The 19,114-nt window shown below is 44.7% G+C and overlaps 1 protein-coding gene across 1 annotated transcript in view; it reads right to left on the reverse strand.

The window, feature by feature from the left end:
* Positions 1-19,093, reverse strand: part of msh2 (mutS homolog 2 (E. coli)) — a 40,198-nt gene extending 21,105 nt beyond the window's left edge. The window contains exons 1-7 of the mRNA XM_042333033.1: positions 18,848-19,093; positions 16,740-16,894; positions 15,981-16,259; positions 14,673-14,819; positions 13,276-13,425; positions 12,149-12,282; positions 3,688-3,887 (exon numbers count right to left, since the gene is read on the reverse strand). Of these exons, the coding sequence (XP_042188967.1) occupies positions 3,688-3,887; positions 12,149-12,282; positions 13,276-13,425; positions 14,673-14,819; positions 15,981-16,259; positions 16,740-16,894; positions 18,848-19,055 (1,273 nt within the window). The 5' untranslated portion in view covers positions 19,056-19,093. The remainder of the gene's footprint in view (positions 1-3,687; positions 3,888-12,148; positions 12,283-13,275; positions 13,426-14,672; positions 14,820-15,980; positions 16,260-16,739; positions 16,895-18,847) is intronic.
* Positions 19,094-19,114: the final 21 nt, after the last annotated feature.

Here is a 19,114-nt window from a genome sequence, read left to right on the forward strand (position 1 = left end):
GAACTTCTTAATACATCAACTGTTATCTCAATTTACATTTAGAAAGTAGCATTTATGTCAATACTTTTTTTAAAATTCTAAGCAGTTCTTCAAATTGTGCCTGGAGTGAGATTCCGAACTAAAGATCAGCCTGGAATGATGTTTAAAGGAATGATTAAAAGGATACGATCAAAAAGAGGCAGATAACATTCAGCGTTGGTCGAACAAAACGTTATTGATTTTACTTCCCTTTTGCTTCTAGAGGAAAAAAAAACTAAAATTTGAAATATATTAACTGCATTAACTACAACAGTAAGGCAACTTTTACCCCCAAACCCAATGAAAATAATTAACCCCCCTCTCTCTATCCTGCCCCCATCTACTGTCCAACAGTTTCAGCCATAAGAAACTTGAGCAAACTAGGGAAATGCCACACTGACTTCTAGCGGCTCAAAAGTGCCACTGCACCGCAGGACTTCTAAGCACTTCAATCGTGCTGTCGGAGCTCAATCTTCCACTCAAGAAAAGAAACCAGGAGGCTTAATCCTAACCATCTGTCAGGAGTCCAACTAGCAGTGATGCGTGTAAAACAGTGCCTAAAACAATTTAGTGCCAGCCAGGAAAAATCAAGAGCTGGCACAGTGACCAGTGATTATTTCTCATCAGAATTCTTCAGGTAGTTGCTTTGTCTCTGCGAACAAATTCCAAAAATCAGCCTCAATATATAGCGCAGTCATCCGGCGCACACAGAGAAATCCATCACCATGCTTGAGTCTCCGAACCAAACTGTTGAGAGCGTCACATAAAATGGTTCCCATTTGCCTAATATTTTTTTTGTTTGTCGACCGGGTGCCCGACACACGCGGAAGAAACCCATTACCGTGCTTTTGAGTATCCAACCCATGCATCCCCACCTACACCACGGGAATCCCAGAGATAGTTTGTTGGAATGGAATGCGCCCTCTCTCCCTGGAAGGACGCAAACTGCTTACCAAGGCTTGGGGACCCAACTGCTGGAGGTTAAATAGATATTAGCAGCCTTTTTAATTGAGAAAGCAATGCCAGAAAAGTTCAGCTTTCTGTTAAATGTGATTTATGGTTCAATCTCAAATGAATTTTTAACACCACGTGGTTTATTATTTTTTCCTCTTAATTCCTCCCCGAAATCTTCTCCAGCTTTGGGCTTGGACTTGGAAGGGAAAACCCATACTCAAGGACTCTGGCACTTCTCCAGAACTGTGGCCATTTGTCATGTGTACTGCAAGAGAGTGAGCAATGGTAAGCGTATGCTGGACGGGGGAGGAAAGAGTTGGCAGGTGGGAGAGTTGCAAGAACCTGACCTATCTTCACTCAATGTTCAGACATTACGGGCAGAGATTTGGAAACTGTGGCTGTTTTTCCTTTATTTTACTTCGAGTGATGTGGTTACTTGTTGTGTTCCTCCTGCCTACATCTGAATCAGTTGATCTTTTGTGACCATCAGCCACCTACCTCTGCCATACAAACATCAAAGGAAGAAAAGAATCTCTTGACAATAAACCTTTCAGTAATTTGACAATAACAGAATAGTAGGAAGAGAGTTGGCATTTCAATTTGATCTCAAAGCTTTACTAACCTTCAAAAACTGAGCAGCTGGCTTAATGGTCGTATAATTCATCATCAGATTTCTATTACCCTATATGTAATGAGTGCTTCAGATTTTAATGAAAGCTATTTAGCTGTCCAACACTTAAATGTAAACCTAACCCCTGCTGCTCGGCTCAGTTACACATTCCCTGCCATCTCAGTGCCACCATTGTTGGCTAAACCTTCAGATTTGATGCTTGTAACCTCCGGAACTCCATCCGTCTCGCCCCCTCTTCACATCCCACCCTAAAACCCACCTCTTCGACCACGCCTATAGCCCCCTCCCGCTTGCTCGGCCTCATCTCTGTGTAGTGTTCCGAAAGATTACCCTATGCGAGAGAGCTTTATAAATGCAAGTTAAAGATATGGCAGCCAATGATTACTACAATATATTTCTTCTTTGTTTCCTTCTGGGGGTCCAGTTGGCTGAATGTGGGTCACACTTCTGCATTTCTCTTTCGTGGCTAGTAAGGGAACGTGAAGATTTCATTCAACCTATCAAGCCCATTTCACCATTTTATTAGATCATGACAGAAATTTTAATCCCATTCCCCTGTCTTCATACATAATTTTTAATACCCTTACTTTCCAAGTATATTGATCAATCTATCTCCCTTTTAAATATCCCAATGGATTGTGCCATCATCATCTCCTTGTCCGAGCCTGAAAAATCAGTATTGGCAAACCGTTTGATCATCACAACAGAACCCAATGCTTTCCTCACTCGATGTCCCACACGTGCATTTTTTTTAAAAAAAGACACTGGATAATAATAATAATCCTTGCATTTGATATAGCGCCTCATCACATCTTCCAGTCGTCGCAAAGCACTTCACAGAATATACTGTAAAGTGAATTGACTGTATATTTGTGGGCGAATTGCGGCAGCCAATTGCGCACAGCAGCGTCCCATAAACAGTCATGGATTGATTGATCAAAATTATTATTTTTTTAGAAAGGGTTTATTATTACCCACGGAAAAGCGATCCACCAATCGACTAACAACTGGGTTCCTACTTACTGCTAGGTAAACCGAGGCGTGTGGAGTAAGGAAACTTGTCAAACATTTCGCCCTGCTGAGAATCAAACCCAGGTTCTCTCACTTACGAGGCGAGTGCTGTAATCACTGAGCTACAGGACTCAACTAATAATAATCCTTGCATTTGATATAGGGCTTTTCATGTCGGGAGGACGTCCCAAAGTGCTTCACAGACACACTGTAAAGTGAATTGACTGTATATTTGTGGGCGAACGCGGCAGCCAATTGTGCACAGCAATGTCCCACAAACAGTCGTAGATTGAAAATGACCAATTTATTATTGTTTTTGGTTTTGGAGGGATTATTATTAGGCTCTGTGTGGAGTAAGGAAACTTGCCCGAGGGTTCGCCCTCTGCCTGGAATTGAACTCAGGTCTCTCGCTTGCAAAGCGAGTGCTCTAACCACTGAGCTACAGGACTCCACGAGTCCCTAATAGTCATCATAGACTGGATTAAAGTGTTCATAACTAGTAGATGTGTATTTATTTCAGCATTTTCTCCAGAGTGGAGTAATATTCAAAACATGCTGATTGTATACATTATTTATTTATGTTAAATATGTGTATACATTTTTGTTTATATTTATTTTATTATTATAATTTAAGGATTTAACATTGTATCTACAATTATATTTAAAAACATTTGCTCATTCCCTCAAACCATATGAAAATATTTCCCACCAGGCTAGATACTAGCAACAACAAAATTACATTTATAAAGCGCCTTTCACGTCAGGAGGACAAACAACATCCGCAGTCCCTGCTGGCAGCTCAGTGGCCCTATATCTCAGATACACATCTGTAATGGCACTTATCCCAAGAGAGTTGCTTTCTGCTTCCATGCCAACTGAAGCAACCTGTTAGCTTGGCTACCATTGGCAACTAAATAAAACTAACATTTTGCCCACAAAATACAGTCAATCCACTTTATAGTATATTCTGTGGAGCACTTTGAGACGTCTCAATGATGCGATAAAACGCTATATCAAATCAAGGATTATTATTGTTACTAGAATGAAGGAACAAGCAGATTTATCTTCCTTACCTTCATATCTCTCTAGCACCTGCACTACATTTGGGAGTTGATTCACAGCCTGGTAGATCCGGTGGCAGTCTTGTAGGTGTGCTGTATGACGCTGGAACTTCTTTGATAGTCGGCTTATGTCAGGAAATCGCCGCAGCAAATCCTCCTGTAGATTCTGCCGAAGCTCTGGGTCTTCCACAAAGGCCTCCACCAGGTTAAGCCTTCATTATGCAATTAAAAATAATGCATCAGTTAATAGGTTGATTGGTCACTTTGGGAGCTAAGCCTAATTACAGTGAGGGGCAAATCAAAGGGAACTGACTGCAGCTTTCGTCACCATTCATTCAACCTTCATTTACAAATATTTGTACAGCAGTAGAGTAACCGATGTAAGATATTATTCAGCTTAGTTTTTTTCGGGGGTGGGGGGTTTTGGGGGTGCAGAAATGTAAAAATAATAGACACTAATACTTGAAAAGCCCACAGTATGAGAGAAGTGTCCCTGAATTTGCAAAGGAATCCATTCTGTTACACGTGCACACACGCACGGAGAGAGAGAGACTGAAACAAAGCAAGACTGAGCCAGGCTGACGCAACAACTATTACAGGGGAGACCTGTAGCATGTTGGTTAGAGCACTCGCCTCGCAAGCGAGAGGATCTGGGTTCGATTCCCTGGAGGGCAAAAACCTTAAGCAAATTTCCTTACTCCACCCACACGCGACTGTTTTCCTAACAGTAAGTCAGGAACCTGCTTGTTAGTTGATTGGCAGATTGCTTTCTGGGGGTGATAATGCCTCAAAAATTATATAATAACATGGTCACTCAATTGGCTGCCGTCTTTCGCCCACAAAATGCAGAGTCACTACACTTAATATATTCTGAGAAGCGCTTTGAGACCTCTCAACAACGTGATAAGGCGCTATATCAAATGCAAGGATCATTTATTACAAACAGGTTGCTTAAAGTTGTTTCACGTGACTGCAGGTGATCCACACAAAAGAAAAATGACCAGGAGAGGGCACCATCGCCTTACTTTCAGATCTTAGCACACTTCATTAAAAAAACCACGACGTTTTGTGAATACTAAATACTGTATTTAAATGGTACAGGTCATGTCAACAGTCAGTACATTAGCCAACACACTGACAATAACAATTCCCATGATCAGGTCAGAAATTAGTCATTGCGTAGAATCTGTAGGGATTTAGGGGGACTAGAGGTGCAGCTTGTGATTTAGAGAAATAATATGCATAAAGTAAAATCATCCTTGCATTTGATATAGTGCCTTTCAGGTCAGGAGGCCTTCTCAAAGCACTACAGGAGTTACTATAAAGTGCAGTGACTGTATTTCGTAGGCACCAAAATACAGCAGTAGCCTTTCGTGACCATTGGCAAAAGGATGATAACCGAGGCTTCGGGAAACATTCTCAATGTAAGTACTGAACAACTGTACTAAACATACGTATGCATCTTTTTTATTACAGTATGCATACAAGAGGGAAATGGAGAAGAAGTGGTTTTGGTGTACAAAAAGTGGAACTGATATTAGACACATCGGATATCAAGGTGCTGCCCAGTATAGCACAGACCCAAAACTATCTTCTACAGTACTTCAGGTAACTGGTTTAAAGCAAATAAAGTACATTTTAAAAATAATATGGCTACAGTCAGAACTCCATGCCTTGGCAAACAAATTTTGACATCCAATCAACTTAGCTCTAATAAGCTTTCCGAATGTGGAATGGTGAGACTCTGTTGGACAGAAAGATGTCAACTAAACAAAGCCATCTCTCACAGGACATGTCCTTTTTATTTTTATATATATCACACACACACATATATACTTCTTACAGTTGATATCGCACCTTTCACATCAGAAGGAAGTATCAAAGTACTGTACAGATATACGAATGCATACGTATGTTTATTACAATTGTTCAGTATTTATGATGAGAATATCGCCTGAGGCCTCTGTGATAATCCTTTTGTCAATGGTCACAATCATACAATCTCTAGCTGTCGTAACTGGTTGGCTGTGGGTAGAGGCTCAGACACATATGGAACAGTATATCTGCTAACGTCAGGTTGACAGGAAGACTTGATTGAAAGTTCTCCCTCACCTGAGCAAAATCCAACTGCTCTCGTTACTTTCTTTACCCAGAAGGATAACCCCAACCACAAACTTCATGGAAATCTACCCCGTTTCCTTGTGAAACTAAGGCTCCAGTCAAATTTGTACTTTGCATATTCAAATTATTTTTCATATTGTGCTTAGCAATATGACCTGTATTGTGGAAGTTGTGTTATGAACTGCAACAAGTCACCTTACCTGCTTCAGTTTAACTTCTTCCCCAAAAAACATCCACTTTTCACAACCATAGACAAGCAGAGGTAAAGTCTCAGTTCCTTTAAAATTTAACTCTCGGTTCACCCAAATATTACCCATGAGTAGGCAAATATTCTAAAGTGGAAGCATATTTTACTTAGCTGCCCCCAATCTAAATGTTATAGCATGGTGGTGGGTTTCTCCATGTGTCAGACATCCGGCTAACCAAAAAAAACTAGGGAATTCCAATACAGAATTCCGAAACCCGGCAGCCAATTGCGCACAGCACTTACTGACCAATTCTACGGGTTGTCCTACAGGCAGTTGTGGATTGAGTGACCAAACCCTTATTTAATTTATTTGTTTCCTTCCTTGAGGGATTATTATCAGGCGTGTGGAGTCAGGAAACCTGCCCAAGGTTTCGCCCCGCCGGGAATCGAACTCAGATCTCTCGCTTGCGAGGCGAGTGCTCTAACCACATATTTCTCATTGACACAGAACCATCAGGACAGTGGAACGTACCTCAACAACAACAACATTCCATTTGTAGAGCGCCTTTCACGTCGGGAGGACGTCCCAAGGCGCTGGACAGTTGGGTCAGGACCCGAGGCTTGGGGGGGAAAATGGTCAGGGTGAGGGGAGGGAAGGGAGGGAGCGAGGAGGGGGGAAATGGTCAGGGTGAGGGGAGGGAAGGGAGGGAGCGAGGAGAGGGGAAATGGTCAGGGTGAGGGAGGAGGGAGGGAGCGAGTAAATCAATACCTCCCAAATCAGTGATGTGTGCTTAGAATTGGTCAGCGAGTGCGTGATTAGTGAGAAAAGCAAACCAGCAGCCATGAAGGGCAAAGCACCTCAGCAAGTTATTGTTTAATCACAGGATTGACTGTGGTAAGAAAACACTGACAGACAAAGCTCACGTGCTGCCTTTATGGTGATGAGATAATCCACATCACTGTTACCCCTACAGAGGCCTCCTCTGGAACCAGAAAAGCTCCCCGGGCATCTCTCATGACAACGGAACACACTTTCCCCATCTTTAAAATAATAATAGCAATATCGCTCTGATTCCCACAGTTCTTTTTTAAAAATGACGACTGTATTCCAATTGCATTTACATTTTATTGTCTTTATATTGTGGGGATCCTTCAAACAAGTAATTCAGCAATACCCAGAGGCTGCCACTGCTCTGTATTCTGCCATCACCTCGGCAGAAACACGCAAGTCACAAATCACAGCTTGTTCTGGCAGCAGACTTTCCCTCGTCTGAAAAGACGATATGAAATCTGTATCGAGCCTTAATACCCCACCACAGACTGCTACAAACAAATCGCCTCGAGTTCCTTCCAACAAAACTAATACGGCAGACCCTCACAAGTTTTCCTGAGCAGCTCACATGAGCTCCTAAAGTGGGTAACTCCACAGTTGACGGGATTTGTGAGAAACAATACTGCACCGGCATGCCCTACATATTTTACCTGGCTTTGATCCTCTGTTAATATTTAGCCAACCTGCATATTTATGTGAACTGAGGGTCGTCTTATCCCTGCACCTACAAAGTAACTGAAGCTGCGCCTCAATTAATCCTTTGGGGCCCTCGGTACATTTTCAGAGATCTTGAACAGTAAGAACACTGTTTGCCTGCCACCCCGGTCTGGAGTGGGGGAATCCTGTCATTCCGTGACAATGCTTCCATTCGTTGCTTTCTTTTTCTCTCAACAATTTACCCCCTCCTTTCCTGAAGACACTAAATTCCTTTTTTCACCACTTCTTTTTGGGTACAGTTCATATGGGCCTTCTGGTACTTCATCCAAGTGACAATTCATAGGCAGCCAAGCAGCTATGATCAGCGCGACACTGTGGCTGTGATCAGCCTACCGCAGAGTGCCGCAGAATCCTCAAGCCTTTCTCATCTCAGTAAGTAGCTTCTGAATTTAATAATAATAATAATGATCCTTGCATTTGATATAGCGCTTTTCACGTCGGGAGGACGTCCCAAAGCGCTTCACAGAACACACTGTAAAGTGAATTGACTGTATATTTGTGGGCGAACGCGGCAGCCAATTGCGCACAGCAATGTCCCACAAACAGTCGTAGATTGAAAATGACCAATTTATTATTGTTATGTTATTGTTATTGATATGTTATTGATAGGGGACACACAGCAGGTCAGAGTTAGCTGAGTGGAGGAGACCATCAGAGGAGTGCAGTAAGTGAGGATCGGAGACAGGGAGGTGCTACAATGCGAATGGATTTATAGGTGAAGGTGACAATCTAACACTTTTCTGCCTATGTTTTTAAGATTTTGAGGAAACAATTTAGGCGCTGTTTAGACCAATAGCCATTAGATATCAATGTATTTAAGAGGAAACATGATACATACATGATGGAGCAGGGATGACACTGTAGATGTGCATAAATTAAAAGGACAAAAGAACCCACTGGAATAAAACAGTGCAACAATTGTGCACCAGTTATATGAGAACCAAGGAAAGCACCAATGAAATTAGCACTAGAGTGCAGTACAGCAGTCAGATCAATAGTTGCATCGCTGTAGCTCTACCCATATAATCACGTCAAACAGTGCATAGTGGCTGCACAGCAATCGAAACGAACAGCAGCACTATTGTGCCACCAGTCGACATACAGTACGAAGCAAACTGGGAAAAATCAAGATTCCCACTTTTCTATCAACCTCTTTAATGTTTAATATTTAATGTTTGCTTGGTTTTTTTTTGCTCTGCATAAGAGGAAGTTGTGGACAGGGAGGTTCACGAGCAGTGACTTGTTAGTGGTGTCAATTTCCTTAACACAACCAGAAAGAATATTTATTTGGGCACGTCTGCTGTTACTTTGGTGGGGGGGGGGGGGGGGAGTTTGTATAAGCAGGAGCAACAGCTGCATCTGTTAAACTATAGACCCACAGCGGTACAGAAAAGCATGGTTCCTGGCTGGTTATCAGTAATCAAACACGTCTGCATTTTAATCTTTACATGAAATATGACATTCAGCCATAACTCGTACTTGGGTAAATGTTTCATAGGAAAACTCTTCAGAGTGAAAGCCTGAGCAAGATGGAGGGGGGAAAAGTCAAGAGAGGCGACCAAATGAGCAGCGGAAGAGGTACGATTTTAGAAGGGTTTTTTTAAAAGCAGAAAGGGAGTGTGTGAGGGGAGCTATTTAAGGAGAGAAATCCAGAATACAGAAGCAAAATGGCTAAAAGCTCACTGCCAATAGCAGGGAAGCAGATGGGTGTAAGGGGCAGAGCACTTGAAACAGCCTGAGCCGGCGGAGTGGAGTAAGTTGGAAGATCACTGCAGTAAGGTAGGGCAAGGGTATGATGTTAGAATGATGATCTTGAACCCAATCCACTGGGGGAAAGTGGAGTGGAACTGGGATGTAGGTGATATGCTTGAAGTGCCTGATGTGGGAAATTTCAGGCTGCAATGCTCTGGATAATCTGGAGCTCGTGGAGGGCTGAGATCAATCAGACAATGAGGAGGGCATTGGAGAAATCAAGTCTAAGAGTGATGAAGGCATGTACGGGGTGTGGAGGAGTGGTGGGGGAAGAGTGTTCAGCCGCGAGGCAGAGGTAGAGCCAGATGCAGGCAATGTTTTGGAGCTGGTCTAGACCCAGATAATAATAATAATAATAATAATAATCCTTGCATTTGATATAGCGCTTTTCACGTCAGGAGGACGTCCCAAAGCGCTTCACAGAACACACTGTAAAGTGAATTGACTGTATATTTGTGGGCGAACGCGGCAGCCAATTGCGCACAGCAATGTCCCACAAACAGTCGTAGATTGAAAATGACCAATTTATTATTGTTTTTGGATTTGGAGGGATTATTATTAGGCTCTGTGTGGAGTAAGGAAACTTGCCCAAGGTTTCGCCCTGCCTGGAATTGAACTCAGGTCTCTCGCTTGCAAAGCGAGTGCTCTAACCACTGAGCTACAGGACTCCAGATGAAAGGCTTGAAGGAGCTTAAAGGTGAACTGAGGGTTAAACAAACTGTCAAGATTGCATAATGGCTCCACAAGCTGCAGTAAACAAGGCAGGGAAGTCGATGGAATTAAAAATCAGAGGTGAGGAGGGGCTGGCGGAAGCTTTGTTTTGTCAACATTCAGTTGAACAAAGTTAAAGCTAAAAGAGTACTTCAGACTAAAAGGGGCATTCTGACTAAACCATTTCTCTTTTGTTCCAAAAAAAAAGGTTTGAGGAGGGTGAGCCACGCAATTACCCTCCCCCCCCTGGAGTAAAAATGTAATTTATTGAAACTACCACACCCCATTCTTCACTGTGGGAATTGCACCCAAGACCTGTTCAAACTAGTCGCAATGCAAGCTGCTATTCAAGGTGTACTCATTGCCTGAGGCAATACACAGTGACACGAACTGCAACCAGTCAAAACACATGGAAATATGGTCCTGGGTTAAGTGCAGTAATAATAATAATAATAATAATAATCCTTGCATTTGATATAGCGCTTTTCACGTCGGGAGGACGTCCCAAAGCGCTTCACAGAACACACTGTAAAGTGAATTGACTGTATATTTGTGGGCGAACGCGGCAGCCAATTGCGCACAGCAATGTCCCACAAACAGTCGTAGATTAAAAATGACCAATTTATTATTGTTTTTGGTTTTGGAGGGATTATTATTAGTAATTCATAAGAGTCTCCGAACTGGACCAGGGGTTCTCAAACGTTCTGGGCTCAAGGCCCCTATGACAAAAGTCTTCCTGACTGACAACCCTCACGCAATAAATCCATAGAAATGGAGTACTTTGCTTTAATATAAGCAACATTTAAAAAAAAGGAATTAAAAATAAAATAAAAAATGAATGCTCTTCACGCTGCCTGGTACCTCCCACTCCGACGCTTCCCGCAAGTTAATTGTAGACAATGTTAACGTAGATAAGTACACCTCTGGAGATTTGAGACACACATTAGTCAGCAATCCCAAGCAAAGCACACACTTCAGGTAATCAAGACTGTCTTTCTTTCTTTGGAATCCATTGCTGAACTGATTGCATCATTCATACCTCCTACTCCATCACTCTTCGGCTCTCATTCCTTGTACAACAACAATATTACATTTGTAAAAGCATCTTTCACATCGGGAGGACGTCCCAAGGCGCTGGAACAGACAAGAGTTACAGCCACGTGAGAGGCGACGTGGAGGGCAATGGGAAGAGTAGAGTGAGAGGTACAAGGCAGCGTGGAGAGCCACCGGAAGTGAGGCGGAGTAGGAAATATGAAGCAGCTCAGAGTGACCTGAAGAGAGGTGGAGCGGGAGCTATGAGGCATTGCAGAGGAACAGGCAGGTGGCAACAGCGCAATGCTTCCCCCTTCCCCCCCAAACCATCTTGTGGCCCCCCAGGAATCCATAGCCCCAGGTTGGGAACCCTTAAACTAGCCTATGTAACTGTAGAATTATACACATTACTACACTCAACATTTTTTCATATGGTCTCATGGTATAATCAGGCGCGATAGCGAATGCAAGGATTATTATGTTATTATAAGGAAGCTCATCTTCACCCCAAAAAGATTCCTAGAGCCACCGTATTGACTGTTCATTTTTGCTTATTTGCAGTGTTTTGGAAAATATTGGTTCTTCAATGGAAAAGGGGACAGTTTGCAAAACACAAGAACAGGCGTACAGTGTTGACTTAGAGGAAATAAAATGTTGTACATACACACGGAATACTATGGAAATCAGCCCATATCAGGAAGAAGATAGAACAATACTGCGCTTTCTGATTCTTTCACTGACAGGGCATCCAGTCTCACACTTCTCTGCCTTAATACAGCAGCATTATGCTGTCATTCATTCAGAAGTTAACATTTCAGTCAGTATATTCTGTGACGTGCTTTGAGACGTCTCAACGACGTGATAAGGCATTATATCAAATGCAAGGATTATTATTATTATAACCTCACTCCAGACTCCCTAAAACAAATGGCTTTAATGCCCATTAATTTAACTAAATAGGAAGCTTGTACTGGGAACATAGTAAATGAGGTAATATACAGTAAAAATGTTCCCTTGTCCTTCCATCCCACTTTATTAGGATTTGTTAGGATTATTAGGGCTAATTTTTTTTAAAATTCAGTTTATGATCCATTTCAAATTTTCCTTTAAGTAAATCGTACCTCTCCTCAATTCTGTTCTTATCCATCAGGGGTTGCTTGATCCACTGGTTAACTAGGCGCTGTCCCTGAGGGGTCCTGCATTTGTTCAGCAGGCCGGCCAGCGACTGTGTACCATGGGCGTCTTCTGACGAACCCTGGGAGGAAGGGGAGAACAAAACAATTAAATGAGAGACTCCAGCTGGTGAGAAAAGAATGTTCCTGATCCCAATCCCCCCACATTTTGAATGGATGAACCACCATAGTGCACTGACCAAGTGAGGAAAAGGTGGGCAACGTACAGGATAGGGATCTCGATGCTGCTACTTTCACCAAAATAAACCCCATAAAAGCAGGTCCAAACACATTCTTTAAATGTAGCTTACAGATTCTCAGTTTAAATTACAAGGAACAACGAATGCTTGTTCTGATATAGATCATGGGGAAATAATTCTCTTTATATATTCTTAGAACTGTAGTCATAGGACTCCAAAAGGCAGCCCAGCACGTAGCTACTCTATTGACCCGATCACGCTGGAGGAACTCAGCACACCTCATCACTAGCGGTGATGTTCTGGTCATAATATTAATCCTTACATTTGATACTGTTCTTTGGGGAGGACGTCTCACTCAGTGCCTCACAAGATACACTGCAAAGTGCAATGACTTGCTTTGGAGACAAACATGACGGCTAATTTTGCACACAAGGCAAATATTAGAGCAGTGGTGGCCAACTGAGCAGCCTCCCCGAATATTTGCAAGAGCCTAGGTGAGTCCATGATCGATCAGTCGTGTGTTTCTGTATTTTTTTCCAATCAAGAAATGTATTCTGATGGCCAACTATAAAGGTTGGCCACCACTAGATTCGGGTTTCTAAGACTCGGGATTGGGTAATAATAATAATCCTTGTATTTGATATAGCGCCTTATCGCATCTTTGAGGTGCAATTCCTAAAACAGCGATAAGCACCTTGTTCACTCCTTCAACAAACTACTGTAACCTCTCTGTTGCAGTGTAAGGCACGATCAAAACTCCTCTTTGCTACATGCTCCACTGATTAAGCTAATGTTAACGGTTCGGAATGTCGTTCCCCCTCTCTCCCCAAGAGAACAACTCAATCTTTACATTCGAGTGCAGAGGTCAATCCTCACCTGGAAGAGGTTGAGCGCAAGCACAGCTGCATTGTCCAGCCTCATGTACTGGTTCAGGTCAAACGTCATCAGCTGGTACTGCCCAAAGTTAGTTTCATCAGAGAGGAGCTCCAAATATTTGATGACAGCAGAAACCGAGGCCATGGCAACCTTTTTTTAATATACAAAACAAAATGCATTAATCGCGCAAACAAGTGAAAGACAACAGCTTTGCTCCCTTATAAATTAGCAAACAGACTGGGGTAACCCCCAGGCACTGCAGTGGTGACAAAATAGAAAGTCAGTCAGGAGTATTCATCTTTCCAAATACCCCACCGGATGGTTTTGTGTGCACACGCACAGATACAGTGGGCTGTGTTCCCTAGTCACAAGAGAACCCCACCTCTTTCGTTGCACTTCAGCAGGCATGGCTCATTATCAAGCATGGGACGAATCTCGTCACCTCACATGCTATATACTGTAAATGTCTCCCCTATCCAAGCCTAAAGGTCTCTGAGGCAAACTGTTAAACATACTACCACTGCCCCAGTTAGCTGCCTATACAACATTTCCTGTCTTGAAGATCCATTAAACAAATGTAAAATGATGACCTAATTTGTACACAAATAGCAGTTTTCTCTTTTAAACAGATATTTCTGACCGAAACAATTGTTGAGTCAATCAGCTGAGAAGAAGTGCTTCAAATTTGCCTGGAAAAGGCAAATATCTCCTTTGCCAGATTACAATAAAGCTTTGTTTATCTATTTAAATGGGTTTATTGATTTCACGAGTGATATCAAACTGAGTCAGAAGTACACCTGGGGCAAAAGCATTAAATATCAACGGTATCTGCACCCACCTTAAGAGGGATTAAGCAAACATGGATGTCATTGCTTTCGAAAACTGACAAGCTGCTACAGAACCAAATACTATTAGATCGGAATGCAGATGGTAAATGCCAATTTAATGTAGCGGTACTAATAACAAGTCATTGCTGGTATTTTTTTTCATTGTAATGCGATCATTACATTTATCTCACGACGCTTACCAGCTGCAATTTTGAATGCGATAGTACGGGTTACTGACAAGGGTACAGGAGCCCTGGTTTATATTTCCTTAAATGGCTGAGATCAATTCATGGCTGTACCAAATGAGCCACCGGGCCAGCTCAAGAGGATAATGATAATAATAATCCTTGCATTTGATATAGCACTTTATCACATCTTTGAGGTGTCTCAAAGTGCTTCACAGAATATACTGTAAAGTGAATTAACTGTATATTTTGGATGGCCTTGATGCTCAAAATGTTTCGAGGAGCCTGGATATAATGCTTTTTTAGAGAGAGGACTGGCTTCCCAGGTGGTTTATCTGTCTAATTTACTTCTCCACTGAACAGTGACTGAAGGACAGTTACAAACCTGCTTTTCCATCTCTGGCAAAGCAGCACTGGACACCTGCTCCCCTTTCTTTGCTTTCAGCAGGCGGTTCAAATCCTGAACGATATCTTTATTTGTAAATTCATTTTTCTTTCGGTCAGTTATCAAGATGCCTCCTCGTTGAACTACCTGTATCACGCAGAAAACAGTTACCAACTCAGTCAAGTTGGACATTTCCAAACACAAAACTCAGCATTTCATGAGCAAACGTGATAGCCATTTTGCACACAGCAGTCTAAGAGACGAGAGAATTAATGGCCAGGAAAACTCCCTTTAATTTTTCAAACAGTTTATCATCCACCTGGAGATGGCAGACAGGACTCACCTGAAACACCTCTAAAATTCAGTTCAGATGAGATGCTCAGATCCTCACATGGGAGATGAACTTACAAGCTCCTGATCAAGGGGGGGAAAGAGTTCTACCAAGTGAACCAAGCTGACACCATAAAGAGTGCTTGCAAGTCAGTGCTGTGCACCAATTCAGAGTATTGTCATTGGACTGTACTGGATTATCCAGGTTTGTGTAAATTGGATCTCACTCCACCAAAACCAGATTTAGTCATCACTGACAACAGCACTTACTGTCTCTCCCGATTGTGAGAGTTCCAGGTGAATTACAAAGGATAGTACAAATCTACCCTATAACTCTCTCGAATGCTAAATATCCTTCCTGCAGTACAGCTACCAGAACTGTACACAGTTCTTTATATGTGGTCTAATCAAGATTTTATATACATTTAACATTACTTCCCTATTTTTACACTATTGATCTGGATATAAAACCAAGAACTCGGTTTACATTCTTTGTGGCTAGGTCCATCTATGCTGCTACTTTGAGAGCTGCAAATATAAATGATTAGATTCATTTGTTCCTCTACCATTCAGGGTAAGGGTAAAATTACTGGACAGTCTACACTGTTCAAAAGTGTGTCTGGGTGCAATAGGGGGACAACCTTCTGTTCTACTATAATGGTAATCTTCAATAGAGCATGAAAAAAACCCAGCAAAGTGATGTCAAGCATTTCTCAGACTTTATTGTTGACTGGCATATATCCAGTTGGTCTTCACGTTCACCCAGTTTCTCCCCATTAATTTTGTCAGGGATATTCTCAGTTCTAGTCTATGCATTCATTAACTAATTCTCTGAACCATATTCAACGAACATCAACTCCATTGTTATTGACCAAGATGAATAGTACCAATATTATTTAACCCTACATGCTTCAAGTACCAGGTACAAATGATGCTTGTATCTTATTTCTCCACTCTTAATTTCCAAAAGAAAATTACCTGACGGAGTTTGGCCATATCTCCTGCCGTCTCAGAACTCGATAATATACACTCCTTCGGCCCAATCTGCACCAGCATCGCCTCAAGGTTCGAAAACTGATCACTGTCTGGAAACTCGCACACTCCTAACTTCCGGAGTGTTGAGTCAATATAGCCAATTCCAACAACCCTTTGTCCATCTGCAGTGCCCAGTTTAACACCAACAACACCAGCTGCAGCAGACATGTCACTGCTGCCAAAGAGAATCTCTTCAAACTGGGTCAAGTTACCAGGAGAAGCCTAGAGTAGTGGGTACAAAAATAAGATTACGAAAAGAATATAGGGACACAATTCATCAAATTTTGCAATTGTAGATACATTGGAAGAATCAGTTTGTCTCAGTATTGTAGAAATTAATAATCTAATTTAACATCTTCCTCAAACGCATTTTTTACTCTTCTTCCTAAGATGTGCATATACACAACAACTTACATTTGTATAGCACGTTTCACACTAAGAGGACGTCCCAAGGCACTGGACAGTCAGGGATTTGGATCCGATCAGGGAGGAGGGGTGGAAGGTGGGGATAGGTGGATGACTGAAGGTGCAGTCGAAGAGGAGTCTTGAGATATGCCTTGAAGGAGGCAAAAGAGGGAGCAAGGCAAATGGACTGTGGGGATGGAGATCATGTGGGCTGAAGGCCCGACCACCAATGGTGGGGTTAGGGGATGTGGAGCAGGCCGGAGCCTCCTGAGCAAAGAGTTCGATATATACACATACCTTGCACGCCAAATACCAGTCATTCTCCTTTGAGGACTTACTCCCAGCTTTATTCCTGTAAACCTCAACACGGTATTGTCGGATCAGCAACAGATCCCTGACCAACGATTCAAAGTTCATCTTACTGAGTACAACACTTTCCAACTTATTGCTTCCTGCAAAATGAGAGAGAAAATATGGAGGAAAGAGACCAGCAATTACTTGAGACATCTACATATCAGACAATACAGTTGTATTTGGTATTGGTTCAAGTTTAGTGAAATGTTTCATGAACACAAACACTGTCAGTCTAAACCACCACCCCAACAACACTACGTTCTGACATGGGCTTCAACGTACAATCTTCCAACCGAGACACAAGAGCACAGCCCCACTAAACCAAACTCAAAAAAGCATCATATCCAATGCAAGGATGAGTGACATTATTTTGATCACCTAAATAATGTGCCTCTGCATCTTCTCCCAAACAAAACAAAATTCAAACCCTGCACGGAGTTGTGTGGGACTAAGATCGGTGCGGTTTGGTGTTTGAACGCATCAGAGCTCCTGCAACTCCTCTGAACCAGTTAACCCTCGAACAGAACCAGGGTTTCAAGGCCAAAATGTGCTGCTGCAAAGTCAGATTCATATGACGGTTCCCTCCTCCCCCCCCCAACTAACTCGTGTGGATGCAATATAAGAAACATGCGACGCGCGATATTGCAACCGTGGCACCTGACTCGCAGACCGCGTGACAGAAAAATGCACCGAGCGACCGGCTCCGAAATGGTTTAACAGGGCCGCAAATGAATGAAGCTGAGGAGTGCGGCTGAAATATGGCGCTGGAGAGAGAGAGACAGAGAGAGAGAGAGGGTTGGGGGTGGGACAGGTTCACAATGTATACAGCACAACCTCCTCGCGTCGTGGAATGAGAATAATAATAATAATCCTTGCATTTGATACAACACCTCATCTTTGCCTTCGAGGGCGTCTCAAAGCGCTTCACGGGATATAACGGAAAGTGAACCGACCGGGTGTGGATTACTGCAAAATATCCACAAAGTACAACTGGAAAGGTACATACACACACACACACACATAAACACAGGCAATGTGAGCACACACAGCCATGTACACATGTCCCTCCCCCCACCACCGCGGGGGCCTCACCCCCCAATCCGTGGGGCCTCCCCCCCACCACCACCACTGGGCATAACCGCGCCCCCACCCCGTGGGGCCCTCTCCCCCCCACCCCCCACAGCATGTGGGGTCCTCCCACAGCCCGTGAGGCCCTCCCACAACCCGTGAGGCCCTCCCACACCCCGTGAGGCCCTCCCACAGCCCGTGAGGCCCTCCCACAGCCCGTGAGGCCCTCCCACAGCCCGTGAGGCCCTCCCACAGCCCGTGAGGCCCTCCCACAGCCCGTGAGGCCCTCCCACAGCCCGTGAGGCCCTCCCACAGCCCGTGAGGCCCTCCCACAGCCCGTGAGGCCCTCCCACAGCCCGTGAGGCCCTCCCACAGCCCGTGAGGCCCTCCCACAGCCCATGAGGCCCTCCCACAGCCTGTGGGCCCCCCCCCGCAGTGAGGCCCTCTCCCCCCCCGCAGTGGGGCCCTCCCCCCCCGCAGTGAGGCCCTCCCCCCCCCGCAGTGAGGCCCTCCCCCCCCCGCAGTGAGGCCCTCTCCCCCCGCAGTGAGGCCCTCCCCCCCCGCAGTGGGGCCCTCTCCCCGCAGTGAGGCCCTCTCCCCCCGCAGTGAGGCCCTCTCCCCCCGCAGTGAGGCCCTCCCCCCCCGCAGTGGGGCCCTCTCCCCGCAGTGGGGCCCTCTCCCCCCCCCGCAGTGAGGCCCTCTCCCCCCCCCACCGCAGTGGGGCCCTCTCCCCGCAGTGGGGCCCTCTCCCCCCCCCGCAGTGGGGCCCTCTCCCCGCAGTGGGGCCCTCTCCCCCCCCCGCAGTGGGGCCCTCTCCCCCGCAGTGGGGCCCTCTCCCCCCCCCGCAGTGGGGCCCTCTCCCCCCCCCGCAGTGAGGCCCTCTCCCCCCCCACCGCAGTGAGGCCCTCTCCCCGCAGTGGGGCCCTCTCCCCCCCCGCAGTGAGGCCCTCTCCCCGCAGTGAGGCCCTCCCCCCCCGCCCCACCTGTGCCGAGGTACTTGATGACGCCGCTGGTTTTGAAGACCTCCTTGGCGGCGAAGATGGCATCCTTGCCGTGGACGGTGTAGTAGTCGCTGCGCTCGAACACCCTGAGGGTGGTGCGGGGCTTGTCCGGCAGGGAGCTGTGGAAGGCCTGCAGCCCGCCGTCCTGCCCGCCCTCCCAGCTCAGCTTCTCCCGCGGCTGCACCGCCATAACGGTCACCTCGCGCGCTCCTCGCTCGCTGCGTCACAGGTCACAGGTCAGCCCAGCGC

Source organism: Callorhinchus milii, unplaced genomic scaffold (genome assembly GCF_018977255.1).
Source record: "Callorhinchus milii isolate IMCB2004 unplaced genomic scaffold, IMCB_Cmil_1.0 Scaffold3, whole genome shotgun sequence".
In the NCBI taxonomy this organism is placed as follows: domain Eukaryota; kingdom Metazoa; phylum Chordata; class Chondrichthyes; order Chimaeriformes; family Callorhinchidae; genus Callorhinchus; species Callorhinchus milii.